Below are 19,284 nucleotides of genomic sequence, written 5' to 3' on the forward strand. Positions count from 1 at the left end.
GTATAAGTAAACCCCTCCGTCTGTCGACAGGCATGCTGTGAACATATCCTAATTAAAGATCAAATGAAGGCCAAAATATAATTAAAAAAGGAAATAAAATCACAGTTTTTTTTCTTGTTACATTTAAATTCCTAGAGCTGTTCATTTAGCTGAAGATATATGCCATTAATAAATAAGTAGTTGAGATACAAGTATTTTCAGTGTCTTAAAAGCTGTAATTCATGTCATAAAACCAAAGGGCTGACAACCCTTCTCTATGCTGACACCTCTAATCAATCATGAGGGGTCCTTGAACAGTTTATTCAGAAACAGAAATATCAGTAATCGAGTTCAGGACTTGGCAATCTACAACACGAGGGCCAAGTCCATCCACTGCCTGTTTGTGTAAATAAAGTTTTATTGGAACACATCCATGCACATTGATCTGCATACTATCTGTGGCTGCTTTTGCTATGCAGTGGCAGAGCTGAGCAGTTGTGACAGAGACAGAATGACCCACAAACTCTAAAATATTCACCACCTAGCCCTGTAGTGTAATGGATTTGCCCAGTACACCTTTCTCTAGCATAATCTGATGTTTGGGCTTTGTATGTGGCGATATTGACATGAGGCATAGAAGCAGCTTGTGTCTCTGACACTGGTTCTTGCTGATACCCTTGTGTGCATGGGAAGGCGGCACCCCCATTTGACCCAGTGAAGGCTGCATCCAGGCATGTCACTGCTGTGCTGTGTGGCAGTCTGAGCGCCTTAGCAACACCCTTACACTGGGTCTTCATGCAGCCTTCTCGTGGCATTTCCCATTCTCGGACAGCTCTCCACAGATGTCTCTAGTGGACTGCGGTGTTTCTTCCTCCCTGGGTGGCTGTCTTCACCACCTGTACCTGCCACAGCACCTGGGCCTTGGGGCTGCTGGGGAAGAATTTCCCGAGAGTGACTGACCAACTAGCTGACTGGCTGCCTGACTGACTGACAACAAACGTCGTGCTGACTGTCTGGGCGATGTGAAATGTGGTTACTTAGGGGTGCTGGGACCATTGCTGGGTTTTGGTTTCATCCTTTTTTCCACTTTACCCACTGCTGTTGTTTCCTAAATTCCCTTTGAAGAGCACGCTTTACCTTGAGGTTCATTTTTTAAAGGTTGCTTTAATCATAAAATATAAATTTGGTGTCAAATATATAATCAAACAAAACCTAGACCAAGTCAGAATTAGAATTTCAGTTTGGCTCGGTTGAGAAACTGTAACTAGAAAGGGAGATTTTGTCATTTTTGACAAATTCTTGGCGACTTGATTAAGTTTTGGTTTTGAGCGATGGTAGTTTAAGGAACCGTTCCCAGCACTTTTTGTCTTAATTTTCTGTTTCTCCATCTCTCTTCCTGCACTGGCCCCCTCCGCCACACACTCTGTTCTCCTCTCCCGTGACTGGGATCCTGACACAGCTGTGATTTCTGTCTTTCTAAGATCAGTTGCTCTGGTGGTTTTCCTTTCCCCACGTACTCACCCTGGTGCTGCTTTTCTGGCCTGTGAATAATTTACTTGGCTTTATCAGATTATCTGATAAACAGTCCACAACAGACTCTAGGTTCCAGTACCTCAAAGCTTCTTTAATACCTATGTCACGGGAGTCTGTGAAGTGTTCCATGAGAGTTAAGCATTGAGATTTCATGTGTCACTCACTCAGTGTCAGTGTGAGTGGGGATTAACCGTGTGTCATTCCCCGTGTGCCCTGTACATGTGTCGTACCGTGTGTCATTCCACGTGTGCCCTGTATGTGTGCAACACGTGTGTCATTCCTTATGTGTCCTGTACGTGTGCCGCACCATGTGTCATTCCACGTGTGTCCTCTACATGTGCCACACCGCGTGTCATTCCATGTGCACACAGCACATGTGCCACAAACACATATCATTCCATGCATGTGCTGTACCTCGTTGTGTCCCTGTCCACAAACAACCCTCAGCGTTTCTCCTCAGCAGCATTTATTAAAAAGCTCACTCGGTGCCCCACCCTGGGCTCGGTACTTGAGGGGAAAAAGAAGGAAGAACAAACATTCACAGCAAACCCCTCCGAGAAAATCACCGCAGTAAAAGTAAAAGTGCCTGGATATGAGCAGCGGGGATTAGGAAGAGACACTTTTAGAAATAGCTGAACTCCGAGTGTCCAACACTGTGGCTAAAGAGCAGTTGCGTAGCAGCATAGGGAATTCCAGCTGTTTTATGTGATGCACGGTTTTGAATAGATTGATGTTAGTTAAAAGGAGATTCTTTGCTGAATCTAATTTGGTGTTGTGTAAGATTTTATCTCAGAAAGTTAATAGATACTCAGGTTTGACATGCATCAACTTGTTCAGTTTACTGCAAGGTAGTTTTGGCAGGGCACGCAGGACCTTACAGCATTCATTTAGAGCCAGAGAGGCAGAAGTAACAATTACAGTTACAATGGTAGTCCAATGGCTAGGGTCTAAATCTTTCAGGTTCAGGCTTTGACCTTTAACGAGAGGTCTAGGGAGGAAGGCTTAACCGTGGCTTGACCTCGGTGGAGGTCCCTCGTAGCGAGGGTCTGAGGTCGGCGGCAGCAAACAGAATCTCAGTTCCATCTCTGCCTTCTCTCAGTGAGTGAGCAGAAATTTAGGGTTTATATGTGAATTCGTCACCTTGGTTCCAAATCGCAGGGGCCAGCATGACATCAAAGACTATATTATGTCTTTTCTCCAGGGTTAGAGAGTAACCCAATGGCGTATCTTTTCTTCAAGGTTAGGAAGATCGTTTGGGGTTTATGTTATGTTGTCCTGTGTCACAGCATGCCAAGTCAGAGTGAACTTAGAGGCTGTTTACATTCTTTACATACTTCTCATGCTTCTGTGTTTCTGTGTCAAAGTTCAGAAATTTTCTGAATAACTTTCTCATGGCTTATAGTTTCCAGTGACTTGCAGTTAGCGTTAGAGTCTCACGAAGGTAGACATATTTCTGCTTTTAGGTTTATATTATGTGTTGATACGAGTGCACTTTGAACGTGCAGCAGTGACTTATGCCCTGTGGGATTTGAGATCATTATTAGAAACATACAGAGGATATTTGAGAAAATTCCCCATCTGCCTTCTTTCGTCCAAAGATGTGGTCCGGCGGTGAGTTTCTCACCTGCCAAACGGTGCTCCCTGCTGTTCGGGGCGGTGTCTGCTGTATTAACGTTTGATTTGGGGTCTTCAAGAGAAGGAGGCAAACCCTGAGACACATCTGCTATCATGAGGGCGTTGGTGCTTCAGTGGTAGAATTCTCGCCTTCCATACAGGAGACCCAGGTTTGATTCCTGGCTAGTGCACGACAGGCACAGCCACCACCCATCCATCAGCGGAGGCTTGTATGCCGCTATGATGCCGAACAGGTTTCAGCGGAGCTTCCGGACTAACACAGACCAGAAAGAAAGGTCCGGTGATCTTTTTCTGGAAATCAGCCAGTGGAAACCCTATGGCTCACAAGGGTCTGATCAGCAACTGATCGTGGGGATGGTGCGGCACCAGGCAGCATTTAATCCCATCATGCATGGGGTTGCCATGAGTCAGTTGCTGACTCAATGGCATCTAATGACAACAACATCTGCTATCTTAAATCATAAACACTTTTCCTTAAATAACTTCTCCTCCCAAATCCTGTTGGTTGCTTGGACTGATTAATGAAAGATCCAAATTAGTTTTAAAAACTAAAGCATAGTCTGGGGAGACATCTAGCTCATTTGACGTAACATAGTTTATTAAGAAAATGTTCTACTTCCTACTTGGGTGAGTAGTGTCTGAGGTCTTAAAAGCTTGTGAGTGGCCATCTAAGATACTCCACTGGTCTCACCCCATCTGGAGCAAGGGAGAGTGAAGAAAACCGAAGACGCAGGGGAAAGATTAGCCCAAAGGGCTGGTGGACCACAACTACCACAGCGTCCACCAGACTGAGTCCAGCACAACTAGATGGTGCCTGGCTACCACCACTGGCTGCTCTGACAGGGATCACAATAGAGGGTCCTGGACAGAGCTGGAGAAAAACATTGAACAAAATTCTAACTCACAAAAAGAGTCCATACTTACTGGCCTGACGGAGACTGGAGAAACCCTAAGAGTATGACCTCTGAACACCCTTTTAGCTCAGTACTGAAGTCACTCCTGAGACTCACCCTTCAGCCAAAGATTAGACAGGCCCATAAAAGAAAATGAGACCAAAGGGGCACAACAGCCCAGGGCAAGGATGAGAAGGCAGGAGGGAACAGGAAAGCTGGTAATGGGGACCCCGAGGTCAAGAAGGGAGAGTGTTGACACATCGTGGGGTTAGCAGCCAATGTCACACAACAATACATCTATTAATTGTTTAATGAGATACTAATTTGCTCTGTAAACCTTTATCTAAAGTACAATAACACAAATTTTTTTTTTTTTTAAATAATAGCAATAAAAAACTAAAGCTTGGTCCCCCGTGCCTCAGTGTGTGACCACCCAGTAGTTGTTTATCATCCAGATAATAATAGCCTTTTCTAGGTGGCACCAGGAGAGGCCCTGTGCCCTTCCAGGGATGGGCCGCTACTCAGGTGGGTTGGGACTCACCTTTTGGCATTCTCTTGAGACAGTGTTTTTCAGCCACTTAGGAAAATCAATCTGGTACGTTTTCAGTGTCTCATTTTGCTGTGTGTAGTGATTTTGTGCAATTTGATCACCCACTTAGCCCAGTGACTAAATGAGATTTGGCTCTTTGTAAAGATGAATTCTTCTCTCCGGGGACTAAGGTTTGTGGAGCTCATGGTTACTCACACATCAAGGGCCCTTCGCCCACAGAGCAGTTATGTGACGAGCTGAGTGATGATCTGATTTGTAGCTTGTCAGAGAGATTACTGTGAACAGAAATGCCCAGATTTAGATGCTTAAATGCACATGTATTTTAAAGAGAAGTAAATCAGGAACAGATTCAGCAAATCTAGGCTGACCTTTATTTTCCAAATTTATGGTCATCTGATTTCATCCAGAAATGGCTCCTTTTACTAACATCTGATTCCAGGAACCTCGGGTGTTCTTGGAACCTTGGGGAGTTCTACCTGGCAGATCTCAATATAAAAATACATGCTTAGAATGCAAGTAGATAACTGTTTAACATTTAAGGTCTTCGCTGCTTTAGCTTTGGCTTCTGTGCCGTGTTCTGTTATCATTCTAAAGCCCTGTGTTGTATTGATGCATTTAGTGTCTTTGAATAAATGAATGAAGAAGACATATAACTGAGCATCGAAAGTCAGAGGGAAGAGAAAGCGCAGTACCAATTTTCTTCCCTCAGGTGGACATCTCGGTAACAGCTCTTGCAAATACTGGTTGGTCTGAACCTACACCCGGGATAGTTACTTGCACAGATCCCCAAGCTTAGGTCCTCACGCCAGCATCTTTGGGATTAGAGTTAATTACAACCTGCAGTAGTGACATTTTTGGATGGTTTGATTCCCAGCACTGGAGTCTTGCCTGTACCACCTCTTGGCTTCAGGTCTCACGGCAGCGCCTTCTCTTGCAGGGTCGTGGACTTGCTGCTCAAGGCCATCATGCGGACCATGTGGTTTGCCGGCGGCTTCCACCGGGTGGCCGTGAAGGGGCGACAGGCCCTGCCGACTGAGGCGACCATCCTGACCCTGGCACCACACTCCTCGTACTTTGATGCCATCCCTGTGACCATGACAATGTCGTCCATTGTGATGAAGGCAGAGAGCAGGGACATCCCGATATGGGGAAGTAAGTGTGCCCACTCACCCACCCTCCCAGGCAGCTCTGACCAGGAGCCGTGCCCACACCAAGCAGGGCTCACCTTCATCCCCTTGTCTTCTCTGTGCTGTGGCTTTCCTCGTTGAAAGCATTGTTGTGATTTTTATTTTTATTCTCACCCAAGTGCCTTCAAATATCCTAACATTGAAGTGCTTATTCAAGTTATACTTAACAAGTATGTATTACTTTTATCAGGAGTCCCTGGGTGGAATAATGGTTAACACACTCAATTGCTAATGGAGAAGTTGGAGGTTTGAGTCCACCCAGAGGCACCTCGAGGAAAGGCCTGGCTATCTACTTTGAAAAATCATCTGTTGAAAACCCTATAGAGTGCAGTTCTACTCTGACACACATGGAGTCATGAGTCAGAATGGACTAGAGAGCAATTTTTTTTAATTGCCTTTATCAGATAGTAAGTTCTAGAGGTCTTTGAGAACAACTTAATGACCCTGACTAGGCGCATGAACCAATCACTAAGTGCCTGCTGAAACGAACTACCACCAGATCCCACTTCTCAGCCAGGTCCTGCTGCAGACAGTTTCTGCAGCATCGACGTTCCCTCCCTGTGCCCACACCCCCTGGAAGGATCCCAACCCAGTGGGTCATTTTCATGGGAAATGCACACCCCTCCTCGTGCAGTGGACTTGGGAAGCATTTTGGGAGAGTGGTGAAAGTGAGGTCGTTGGAGGCTGGGTGGATCCAAGTGTGAATTCTACCTCTATTTCTCACCCGGGCGCCTGTCCATCTGCAGTGGGAGTTTGCTTCCTTGGCCATGAAACAGTTAACACTGATTCCATGGGTCAGCGGCTGGGCTGGGCTGTGGCTTTGTGGCTTTGTTGGGATCATGAAATCAAAGAATCACTGTGGTCTTTGTCAAGCTCAGTTTGGCTTCAGCCTGGCTGGGAGACCAGCTAGGAGGCAGACACTTGGATGATTTGTGATCTTGTCACCACAAACAGCGTAGCAGATTGCACTATGGGAGTTATCAGTTTTCAGTGATGTTAAATAAAAAGAAAAAAATGCAGAGAAGGCATGCACCTCACAGATGCGTGGCCCAGAAAAAGCAGGGTGGGGAGCCCCACCTCTAAATTGACCGAGATTCCTAGAGAGAAGGTTTACAAATGCCAGTGGACTCCTGTCATGGGGCAATTAGGCCATGGAGAACCAGCTTTTCCAAAGAAAGGCTTATGTAACAAGTGCCTGGAAAATCAAGTTAATTTCTAGGAATTTTCCGAAAGCTGGGCAGAGATCATCATAAGATTTACAGTTGACTTTAGTAACTCTGAGAGGTCACTGCAGATCTCTAGGTGTAAAGGAGCACAGTCGCTGGTAAAAGAACTGGAAAAATGTTTGGGGTTTTCCGGAAAAGGAGCTTATTCTGTTTGCTTCTTTGCAGTTTTTAGGCTTGAGGCTGTGGACTCAGCATTTCAGAAGTTCTGGCATTGGGGAATGATGTCATCTCACTGTCATTCAGCTCTGCAAAATCCTTCTAAAACGTTGGCTTTGGTTAAGTCTCGAGGCAGCAGTTAGAATCAGTGCAGGTCGTAATCGGGTTTACTCGTCTGTGTTCTTGAGTTCAGGGCATCAGAAGCTGACTTTGTTAGTTGACCTGCTGGGAGCTAGGCTTTGAGACCACCACCATCTTGTCAGTTTGTCATACTGTGGGGACGTGTGTGTGCCAGTGATGCTGGAAGCCATGCCACCGGTATTTCCAACCCCAGCAGGGTCACATACGGTGGACAGGTTTCAGCAGAGCTTCCAGACTAAGATTAGGAAGAATGGTGTGGTGATCTACTTCTGAAAATTAGCCAGTGAAAACCTTACGGATCATGTCATAGATTGAATTGTATCCCCAAAAATACATGTCAACTTGGCTGGGCCATGATTCTCAGTATTGTGTGATTGTCCACCATTTTGTGTGATTTTCCTATGTGTTGTAAATACTGTGACTGCGATGTAGTACGATGGATTAGCAGTTATACTAATGAGGTCTGTAAGATTAGGTAGTGCCTTAAGCCAATCTCTTCTGAGATATAAAAGACAGAAGTGAGCAGAGAGACATGGGAGCCTCATGCCACCAAGAAAGCAGTGCTGAAGTTCCTGCTCCGAGATGCTCCCAGACCAAGAACAGGCTGATGACAAGGACCCTCCTCCAGAGCTAACAGAGAGAGGAAAGCCTCCCCGGAGCCCGCACCCTGGATTCAGACTTGTAGCCTACTGAACTATGAGAGAATAAACTTCTCTTCGTTAAAGCCATCTGCTTGTGGTATTTCTGTTATAGCAGCGCTAGGTGGCTAAGACAGACCACAACAGAACATTGTCTGATACAGTACTTGAAGACAAGCCCCTGAGGTTGGAAGACACTCAGAATACACAGTGGCCACAACAACGGACTTGAGCGTGCCAGTGATCGTGAAGACGGTTCAGGACCGGGCAACATTTTGTTCTGTTGTACGTGGGATCTCCCTGAGTCAGAGCCAACTAGACGGTAACTAACAACAGGCTTTGAGATCAGAGCTGGGTTCCTGGCCCAGCCCACTACTGACCTTAACCCTCAGGGTATCAGGGAAAACAGTCACCACCATGTTCTCTCTGTGTCCAGTGGGTCCTCTGTATATAGTTTCCTATTTTAAGTCATTTTATGAATAATTTGTAGAAGCAAGAGTAAAGGGATAGTGACAACTTTTATCAGAAATTTTAATAAGAATTTAAATACAACACACATAAAATTTTATTTCATCTTTTCCTGATTTTGACAGTATGTGTGTCTGAGAGGGACACGGCTCTAGGAAAGTGGCTCTCTGCTCATCCCCTGTCCAGCATTAGCCTGGAACACATCCTTTGTGTGAATACAGACTCTGGAGTTCAGCTCCATCTCTAGTGGGCCCCAGCTGGTCCTTACTTCTGGCTCTTCTTCTTGTACTTGTTTCATGACGCACAGTACTTTTCGGCTCTTTGACAGTTCACAGTTTTGTTGAAGAGAGGGCAGTTACCTGTTCTGCTCCGTAATTACAAAATTATTTTCATTTTTAGATTTATAAATACCAATTAGAATGATCGATCCAATGATTTTTTTCATCTTTTTTTCCTTTAAAAAAAACAAAAACAAAAACAAACTAAGCGCGTTGCCAATTCTGTCTCATAGCAACCGTGTAGGACAGAGTAGAACTGCCCCATAGGGTTTCCAAGGAATGCCTGGTAGATTTGAACTTCCAGCTTGGTTAGCAGCCAGGCTCTTAACCACCGTGTCACCAGGGCTCTTGTTTCCTTTCAGTCACCTTTATATACACACTGCCTTTGGCGTTTGTCTATTTACAAACCTTATCAAGTAAATGTTGATGCATAAATGTCAAAAAAAGGTGAAAGAATGCAGCCACACTTTTTTTTTTTAAAAGAACATTAGAACAGTCCAAGTTCTTGTTGCCAAGCAGTGTGGGGTGAATTCCTTCCTGTTGAAGGGCTAACAGGATGAGAAGCCAGCCGTATTTGCTGTTCGTCCCAGAAACACACCGATCACTTCCGATTCTTGGGTTTGAGAAAATTTACCTCAAGAGTCACCATCGGAAGACGCACAGTTGAGACTTTGTTCAGTCATTTTCACCCATCATCCTTAAGAGTCTAGAGAGCTGTTCTCTCCCGCCCCATTTATCTCCTGAACCGTCTGAGAATCATGAAGTGCCTCCCTCTGTCAATTTTCTCTTCTTTGCCATTATGGACAGAAAACGAGAACTTCCGAGATCTCAGCACTGTTCCGTGAAACAAACCAACCAGCCAGACTACAAAGATGGTGTCTGCAGACTGCTCTTAGGCCCTGTTGAGAAAGGTGCAGCACTTTGGGCACAAGGATAAGGAAACTAAAAGATGGTGCAGTAGGGATCGTTTGTTTCTCTGTTGCACTGTCCTTCTCCACCACCTCTCTGTCCGTCTGTCGTACTGTGGTGACTTGCCTGTTGCTGTGACACTTGAAGCTGTGCCACCAGTATTTCAAATACCAGCGGGGTCGCCCATGGTGGACAGGTTTCAGTGCAGCTTCTAGGCTAAGACAGACTAGGAAGAAAAGAAAAGCCTGGCAATCTGCTTCTGAAAATTAGCCCATGAAAACCCTACATATAACAATCACTAGGAAAGAACATCCTGTCTGGTAAAGTAGAGGGGTCAAGGAAAATGAGGGAAACCCTCAATGAGATGGACCGACACAGTAACCACAACGGTGGACTCCAACATAACAACGGTCATGGAAATGGTGCAGGATCAGGCAGCGTCTCCTTCTGTTACACATGGGGCCGCTGTGTGTTGGAACCAACTCCACGGCATCTAACCACACCATTGTCCTTCTAGACAGTTCCGTCGTCCTCCCCTTTTCTGCTCATTTAGTCATTTTTAGCAGAGTTAGGAATATTCAGTAAATAAGGATGAAATCATTCCTAGAATGGTGGAATAGACAAATGTTTCAAGACAGGAAAAATAAGATCCTTGCGATCTACCATATATCTTAAATTTTTTAAAAGGGTCCCATGGACCCATCTGATAGTTGCAAAATAGAAGGAATTTTACTCTTTTCTTAAAATAAATTTTCTCTTTACTGTTTGGAAGACCTCCAAGAAAGGATGAAAGTCATGAAGTAGTATTCCTTAGAAATAGTAAAAACGCTCAGGAAAGAAACTCAAAATCTAGACGTGGGACCCAGGGAAGATTGACCCACGTAGCCTCACCAGCTCAAGGTAGACAGTGATGACGCCTCCCTCAACAGGCACCAGGAGGGTCGGCGGGTTGGCGTGTCTGCCGAAGCATCCAACTTATCATAGTCTCTCAAAGGAGGAAGCTGTTTAACGAAGGGGGATAATTTTATTCCATAGTCTGTTTGGAGTTTAGTAAGGAGAAATCTCTCCACTTTTAAAGTCCCCCTGGGAGAGAGGGCTGATGTTTTGGTTGTTGCTGCCACTTTAGGCTGGGTGAGCAGCGTCCTTCACAGCAGTGTGTGTGACTTGTGACCCTAGCCCCACACCTAGGAGAGGCCTTATGGTGCAGGGGCTGGAATGGAGGGGTGTATCAGTTTCTGTGCCTACTGTAACCAACTGCCACAGACTGGTGAATGAAAACAACAGAAATTTAATTCTTCCTGCCCGTGGAGGCCAGAAGTCTAGAATCAAGGTGTCGGCAGGGTCTTCTCCCTCTGGAGGCTACAGGGACCCTTCCTTGCCTCTTCCAGCTTCCGGTGGCTCCACGTGTTCCTTGGCTTCTGTCTTCACGTGGCCTTCTTCTCCGTGTCTGTCTCTGTGTTTCTTCTCTTTTTGTAAAGACACTCATCATACTGGATGAGGGCCCACCCTACCCCAGTATGACCTCGTGCTAATTTAACTAACTACGTCTGCAAAGACACTATTTCCAAATCAGACCACATTCACACGTACTCGGGGTTAGGACTTAACCATATGGTTTTGGGGACACAGTTCAACAGGAGGGTTGGTGGGGGCTCGGCTGTACGATCTGGTTCTCTTTGACTCCAGACCCTTGGGTCTCCCTCACCTACCACCTCCTCTGTTATCATGGGTAACCAGAGACAGACCAGGCTTCCACTCTGTACACTTTATCCGGATGTACTGGCCTGTGAACAGGCAGTTTGTGTCACTTTTGGCCTTGTGGGCTGTCGGCCGGGTACTGTTACACACGTTGCTCAAAGGCTGGTGGCCGATGTGCAGCCTGCCACAATGCAGCCCTGACTTGTTAGTCTTGCCCACTGGGCATCTCCAGGGTCTCACGTCTCACGGGGCCCTGGGGCAGCACCCCTGCCGTCAGCCGGTGCACCACGGACCTGCCCTGCCCCTCTGACATTGACAGGAGCTGTGCACTGTAGCATTACAGCCTCGCCTTCTCTGTTTCTAGCTCTGATCAAGTACATCCGGCCAGTGTTTGTGTCCCGATCAGACCAGGACTCGCGCAGGAAAACCGTGGAAGAGATAAAGAGACGGGCACAGTCGAACGGGAAGTGGCCACAGGTACGCAGCCTCACTAGCGTTGTGAATGGGTCCATTTCAAAGAATGTGAACTTTGAGGTTGAGAGGAAAAAGAAGAAATGAAACGATCTTCTCTGGAGGCTGAGTTTCATTTCCTTTCGTGTGTTTGAAAGTGTGTGTGTGTGTGTGTGTGTGTGCGCGCGCGCCCGACAGAGAGGGAGAGAATCCAGGAAGGTGTTAAATAGTAGATACTTTGGTTTTAGGAGGCCTTGGGTGGCACAAATGGTTACGCACTTGGCTACTAACCAAAAGTTTGGAGGTTCAAGTCCACCCAGAGGCACCTCAGGAGAAAGACCTGGTGACCTCCTTCCAAAAAGCAGCCGTTGAGAACCCTGTAGAGCGCAGTTCTACGCTAATGCACGTGGGGTCGCCGTAAGTCAGAATCAACTCGACAGCCACTGGTACTGATACTTTGCTTTTGGTGCCTTAAATTTTAAAATTCAAATAAATAAGGAAAGATGCATTCTCAAATGCAGCTCAAGTTCCTGAGTCATCTTGATTGAAAATTAATTGCTCTGTGAGGTCTGACTCAGAGAGAGCTGGAACCCTGCCCCCCGTGGTCAGCACAGGCTAATCTCTGTGTTGCTGCGTTACGTGTTATGTATAAGGCATATCACCTGTGCTAAAATTCCCGGACTGAACGTGGCAGCATGTGTGGGGGTTCCTGCGGCGACATCAGCTAGGCCGGCCACAGAGGGCCTGACTCCAGCTGGGAAGTGGCAGCTTCCCAGTTTTTCTGTAGACAGGTTTATGTGGCCCACGTTGGGTTTTTGTTTTTGTTTTTCCTTTCAGTTGACCAGTACTTAAAACCTGGAAGTGCCACGTGACTATCTGGGTTCTAGCTGCACTGGAGAAATTGGAGGGTCTGGCTTACAGGCATGGGCTCCCAAAGTCAGCCTTGGGAGCTGGGTGCTGGCCGAGGGTCAGCCCTTTGAGAGGTCTTTGACCTCCAGGCTGCCCGCCACTGCTCCCTGCTTCTCCGTTTGGCTGACCAGCCTAACCCTCAGATGTGCTGGGGTTGGAGTAACACTGGCTTCATGCTGTCTACAGATCGCCTTCCTTCCTTGTCCAGAATGGAAAGCAACTGCATAGGCGGTATTTCCCAACAGTGGGGGTAATTTTAGTTTATTGGGAATCCAGTGTGAGTCAGGGTAACTGAAAGCACCAGTGTGAAAGGAGTACCTTTGTTTGTGGTGTTAGTTTAGTGAATGAAAGGAGTACTTCTGTGGAAGGTGTGAGTAGAGTGAATGAAAGAAGGACCTCTGTCGGTGGTGTGAGTATAGTGAGTGAAAGGAGGACCTCTGTCGGTGTGTGAGCATAGTGAATGAAAGGAGGACCTCTGTTGGTGTGTGAGTAGAGTGAATGAAAGGAGGACCTCTGTCAGCGGTGTGAGTAGAGTGAATGAAAGGAGGACCTCTGTCAGCGGTGTGAGTAGAGTGAATGAAAGGAGGACCTCTGTCAGCGGTGTGAGTAGAGTGAATGAAAGGAGGACCTCTGTCAGCGGTGTGAGTAGAGTGAATGAAAGGAGGACCTCTGTCAGCGGTGTGAGTAGAGTGAATGAAAGGAGGACCTCTGTCAGCGGTGTGAGTAGAGTGAATGAAAGGAGGACCTCTGTCAGCGGTGTGAGTAGAGTGAATGAAAGGAGGACCTCTGTCAGCGGTGTGAGTAGAGTGAATGAAAGGAGGACCTCTGTCAGCGGTGTGAGTAGAGTGAATGAAAGGAGGACCTCTGTCAGCGGTGTGAGTAGAGTGAATGAAAGGAGGACCTCTGTCGGTGTGTGTGTATAGCGTTGAATGAAAAGAAGACCTCTGTCAGTGGTGTGAGTAGAGTGAGTGAAAGGAGGACCTCTGTCGACGTGTGAGTATAGTGAGTGAAAGGAGGGCCTCTGTCAGTGGCGTGAGTATAGTGAGTGAAAGGAGGACCTCTGTCGATGTGTGAGTATAGTGAGTGAAAGGAGGACCTCTGTCGGTGGTGTGAGCATAGTGAATGAAAGGAGGATCTCTGTCGGTGTGTAAATATAGTGAGTGAAAGGAGAACCTCTGTCGGTGGTGTGAGCATAGTGAATGAAAGGAGGATCTCTGTCGGTGTGTAAATATAGTGAGTGAAAGGAGGACCTCTGTTGGTGGTGCGAGTATAGTGAATGAAAGGAGGACCTCTGTCAGTGTGTGAGTAGAGTGAGTGAAACGAGGACCTCTGTCGGTGGTTTGAGTAGAGTGAGTGAAAGGAGGACCTCTGTCGGTGTGTGAGTAGGGTGAGTGAAAGGAGGACCTCTGTCGGTGGTTTGAGTAGAGTGAATGAAAGGAGGACCTCTGTCGACGTGTGAGTATAGTGAATGAAAAGAGGACCTCTGTCAGTGTGTGAGTAGAGTGAGTGAAAGGAGGACCTCTGTCGATGGTGTGAGTAGAGTGAGTGAAAGGAGGACCTCTGTCGGTGTGTGAGTAGTGAGTGAAAGGAGGACTTCTATCGGTGGTGTGAGCATAGTGAATGAAAGGAGGACCTCTGTCGGTGTGTAAATATAGTGAGTGAAAGGAGGACCTCTGTTGGTGGTGCGAGTATAGTGAATGAAAGGAGGACATCTGTTGGTGTGTGAGTAGAGTGAGTGAAAGGAGGACATCTGTCGGTGTGTGAGTAGAGTGAGTGAAAGGAGGACCTCTGTCGGTGGTTTGAGTAGAGTGAATGAAAGGAGGACCTCTGTCGACATGTGTGTATAGTGAATGAAAAGAGGACCTCTGTCGGTGTGTGAGTAGAGTGAGTGAAAGGAGAACCTCTGTCAGTGTGTGAGTAGGGTGAATGAAAGGAGGACCTCTGTTGGTGTGTGAGTAGGGTGAGTGAAAGAAGGACCTCTGTTGATGGTGTGAGTATAGTGAGTGAAAGGAGGACCTCTGTTGTGTGAGTATAGTGAATGAAAGCAGGACCTCTGTTGGTGGTGTGAGTAGAGTGAGTGAAAGGAGGACCTCTGTCGGTGTGTGAGTAGAGTGAGTGAAAGGAGGACCTCTGTCAGTGGTGTGAGTAGAGTGAGTGAAAGGAGGACCTCTGTTGTGTGAGTATAGTGAATGAAAGGAGGACCTCTGTTGGTGGTGTGAGTAGAGTGAGTGAAAGGAGGACCTCTGTCGGTGTGTGAGTAGGGTGAGTGAAAGGAGGACCTCTATTGGTGTGTGAGTAAGGTGAGTGAAAGGAGGACCTCTGTTGATGGTGTGAGTAGAGTGAGTGAAAGGAGGACCTCTGTCGGTGTGTGAGTAGAGTGAGTGAAAGGAGGACCTCTGTTGGTGTGTGAGTAGGGTGAGTGAAAGGAGGACCTCTGTCGGTGTGTGAGTAGAGTGAATGAAAGGAGGACCTCTGTCGGTGTGTGAGTAGAGTGAATGAAAGGAGGACCTCTGTCGGTGTGTGAGTAGGGTGAGTGAAAGGAGGACCTCTGTCGGTGTGTGAGTAGGGTGAGTGAAAGGAGGACCTCTGTCGGTGTGTGAGTAGAGTGAATGAAAGGAGGACCTCTGTCGGTGGTGTGAGTAGGGTGAGTGAAAGGAGGACCTCTGTCAGTGTGTGAGTAGGGTGAGTGAAAGGAGGACCTCTGTTGGTGTGTGAGTAGGGTGAGTGAAAGGAGGACCTCTGTCGGTGTGTGAGTAGGGTGAGTGAAAGGAGGACCTCTGTCGGTGTGTGAGTAGAGTGAATGAAAGGAGGACCTCTGTCGGTGGTGTGAGTAGAGTGAGTGAAAGGAGGACCTCTGTCGGTGTGTGAGTAGAGTGAATGAAAGGAGGACCTGTGTCGGTGGTGTGAGTAGAGTGAGTGAAAGGAGGACCTCTGTCGGTGGTGTGAGTAGAGTGAGTGAAAGGAGGACCTCTGTCGGTGGTGTGAGTAGAGTGAGTGAAAGGAGGACCTCTGTCAGTGGTGTGAGTAGAGTGAATGAAAGGAGGACCTCTGTCGGTGTGTGAGTAGGGTGAGTGAAAGGAGGACCTCTGTCGGTGTGTGAGTAGGGTGAGTGAAAGGAGGACCTCTGTCGGTGGTGTGAGTAGAGTGAATGAAAGGACACCTCTGTTGGTGGTGTGAGTATGGGCCCACAGTGGGCTCTGGCGGCAGGAGTGTGAGACTCTATCACTTAGCCTCTCTCACAGTGTAGAAAGAAGTCTGCACTAAGTAGCCTCTGTCTCCACTGAGATGCCAGAGGGATGGACTGTCATTTCCTTCTTTTCTAACTTAGTTAAGCTCTGGTGCTATTTCGGTTTAAGTTCTGGCTCTCAGACATTCTGTGTCTGAGTTTCACATCCTGAAAGCCAAGTCAGAGGGATGTGCTATGCCAGGCTTGGGTGGAGCCTGGGAAGCCAGGGCCGCTCAGTGCCTGAGGAGGTGAGGAGAAGGGGTGGAGGGCCTGGGGGAGGGGACTAGGCTGGGGTGGAGGGCAGGGCTGGGGTCAGGATGGGACCAAGTGTGGCTGGGTAGGTGGCAGACAGCAGAGAGCAAGCTCCAGAGTCCCGAGCAGTGGCAGCAGCCTCGCCTGGTGCTGGACTGGCACTGATATTGAGGTGTCCACCTTGATTTGTGGCACAACTGCCAACAGTAAGCGTACATGCAGTAACTCAGGTTTTTAGTTTTTAATTATACATGTAAATAAATAATTACATGATTTATATAAATGTGTGTGTGAGAGAGAGAAATGCATTTTTTTCTTTGTGCGAAGTTAAAATTAAAACATCACAGAAGGTTGCAGTCCCTTTGAGAAGGACACCCAGCCAGTCACCACAGCCTTGTCTCTCACCAGGATAACCACGCACATGTTCTTCCAGACCTCCGCGAACACATTTACAGATGTACCCGTGTGTCCCCAGAAGGCATCTTGCAGGTCGCCCGTCATTCACTTTGTTTCTCAGAAACACTGTGCATTTCACGTCATCCTGTGACCTGCCGCTGCCTACCAGGACTTAGTGATCTAGTCCTGCTGGCTTCCAGAGAGCTAGCTGGTCTTTGTTAACAGCTGTGCAATATTCCACGAGCAAGATAGTTATTGTACCATGGCTTATGATGCGTGGGGAGAGCAGAAGCCACCTATACAGCTGTCTACAGGAAGCTGTGTGCACTTAATCTGAGTTTCAGCTGAATCCGATTAAAGTCTCAGAGTTATTTCAGTAGCAGAGAAAATAATACCGTGCAGATGGACGCCTGTGAACTCTGAGTTACGTAACCCTTAATGTTGGCTTTTTTTTTTTGTTTTTCATTTCAAGATAATGATTTTTCCAGAAGGCACTTGTACCAACAGGACCTGCCTGATTACCTTCAAACCTGGTATGTAGTTTTTCTTAATTATTTTTCTCCTTGAGAAAGGGAAAATATTAAAATAATTTTTTAGAATAATATCGTATGTTAATAACAAAAAATTTGTTTTTCTCTCGTATGTGGCGGTTCCTAAAAACATCCATAAACAAAATCACAAAATAATTTTAGAATTTGGCCCAAGGATTATAGTGTTTGCAAGAGGATGAAGATGACACGGTTTCAAAATGTTTATAATGAAATGGACGTGTTTGCTTTGTTTTGAGGTGCAGGTTGGTGGGTGTCCTGGATTTGAGATAGGCCCCTTCACCTTTGGGAATGGTTCAAAGCGAGGCAGAATCAGGCAGATTCTGGGAGCTCTACCTGGTGGCTTCTTGGTCTGAAACTGACTGCTCAGAGAGCCCTGGAAATCCCAAACACAGAGGTCTGTGAGCAGGTGGCAGACCCAGGTGGTCAGAGCTTCTGCCTGCTGGACCAGGACCAGGTGGTAAATGCATGTGGATCGGGTTTCTCCCCTGTGGGTCCCAGGTTCTTGTGCAGGACACTGAGCCCCCAGCTGTGAAGGCATGGGAGTGGGCGGGGTGAGTTTGGCTTTGGCATTTGTTAGAGTGAATGAAAGGATGTGATGTCATATCTCTTGGTGTACTTCTGGGAGATTGGTGCTGCCCTGGTGTGGTCCGCATCCTGGTAAACTGTGTTTAGCCTGGCGTGTGTAGACAGCTTCCTGTGGCATGGAGTCGGGGGCCATGTGCAGTGCAGTGCCTCAGGGAGTTGCGTGACACCAGTGCATGGGGAGGGGCCCGTGCCTCAAGCCTCTCTCTGGGCACCCTGCTGAGCTGGAGGGGGGCCTCTCTCTGGGCACCCTGCTGGGCTGGAGGGGGGCCTCTCTCTGGGCACTGAGCTGAGCTGGAGGGGGACCTCTCTCTGGGCACTGAGCTGAGCTGGAGGGGGACCTCTGGACCCTGAGCTGAGCTGGAGGGGAGCCTCTGGGCACTGAGCTGAGCTGGAGGGGGACCTCTCTCTGGGCGCTGAGCTGAGCTGGAGGGGGACCTCTGGACCCTGAGCTGAGCTGGAGGGGAGCCTCTGGTCACCAAGCTGAGCTGGAGGGGGCATCCATCCAGGCAGCCGTTTCTCCCACCTGTGTGCATGCCCATGGCCCTTCCTGCAGGGACTTGCATGGCTGCCCCCCTCTGCCTCTGAGTGGGTGGACAGCAGGTTCCGCAGACAGAGACTGAAGTGCACAGATGGAAAGTGCTTCATTTCAGAAGATTTCATCATGTTCCCAGTGTGTTGTTCTGAACTATGACTACTCAGATGCAGTGATAGAGCCGGGCAAACACCTGGTGTGACCCCCGGCTGCCTGCCACCACCACTCTCTGGGGGATTGTGAGGGTGGACCGTGGTCCGGTGATGGGCGAGAGTCTATTGTGTCCCCCCGCCTCCCTCCCATGTCCATACCTGCTGGGTCCACCCTGCAGAGGCTGTGAGGCAAGACTGAGGGCCATCACCTAGAACAGTGTCAGTCATTGTAAATATTGGCCATTTGCTCAGCATCAGAGGACACCTACTAAGGGATGTGAAGGTCTCCTTACACAGGACCATCAACAGCCCCTTCCTTTGAGGAGAGAAGAGTTTCTGGGGAGCACCTGTTGTACTCGTTTCTGAGGTGGCTTCTCCTCAGGTGCTGAGCAAGGAGTATAGAAATGAAAAAAGCATATAGCTTACCCTCAGCAAAACCATCTCAGGTAAAACTGAGAGCAAATGATGTGCAGTGAGTACCCCACATAGCAGGTGTCCAGGGGAGGACTCATGTTGCGTTCAGTGGAAACACGGCTCTGTTCCCTAAATAGCTGTGGATGCAGGATCCAGTGGGGAAGGTTGGGGCGGCATCCGTGGCTGAAGCTCTATTTTCAGCAAGCAGAGCCGTGAGCAGCAGGCTGAGTCACCCTCAGCATGAGAGCCATGGGCTGCAGAGAGCCAGGTTTCCATGCTGGGAGGTCCTGTACGTGTCTCAAGTCACATTTCAGCATCTGCAAGGCACTCTGCTTCTTCCTGGGCTGCTTTTTAATCAGGCTTCAGACCTCAGGTTGGAAAGTTAAAGTGAGTTGATCCTTTTATGATGTATGGATCAAAGCCAGGCAGCACATGGGATGTTCCCATCCTGCCCCTGTGAGGTATTTTGAAATTCACACCTGAGACACACCCATGCCTTGTCCCATTATCTGTGTGGTCTCCAAAC

General features: G+C 47.8%; 1 protein-coding gene across 1 annotated transcript in view; it reads left to right on the forward strand.

Annotated features, from left to right (window-relative positions):
• The window catches only part of LPCAT1 (lysophosphatidylcholine acyltransferase 1), a 91,331-nt gene that overhangs the window by 35,750 nt on the left and 36,297 nt on the right, over positions 1–19,284 (forward strand). Inside the window, exons 3-5 of the mRNA XM_064270555.1 lie at positions 5,528–5,742; positions 11,656–11,768; positions 16,997–17,057. Coding sequence (XP_064126625.1) covers positions 5,528–5,742; positions 11,656–11,768; positions 16,997–17,057 — 389 coding nt within the window. The remainder of the gene's footprint in view (positions 1–5,527; positions 5,743–11,655; positions 11,769–16,996; positions 17,058–19,284) is intronic.

Source organism: Loxodonta africana, chromosome 2 (genome assembly GCF_030014295.1).
Source record: "Loxodonta africana isolate mLoxAfr1 chromosome 2, mLoxAfr1.hap2, whole genome shotgun sequence".
Taxonomy (NCBI): domain Eukaryota; kingdom Metazoa; phylum Chordata; class Mammalia; order Proboscidea; family Elephantidae; genus Loxodonta; species Loxodonta africana.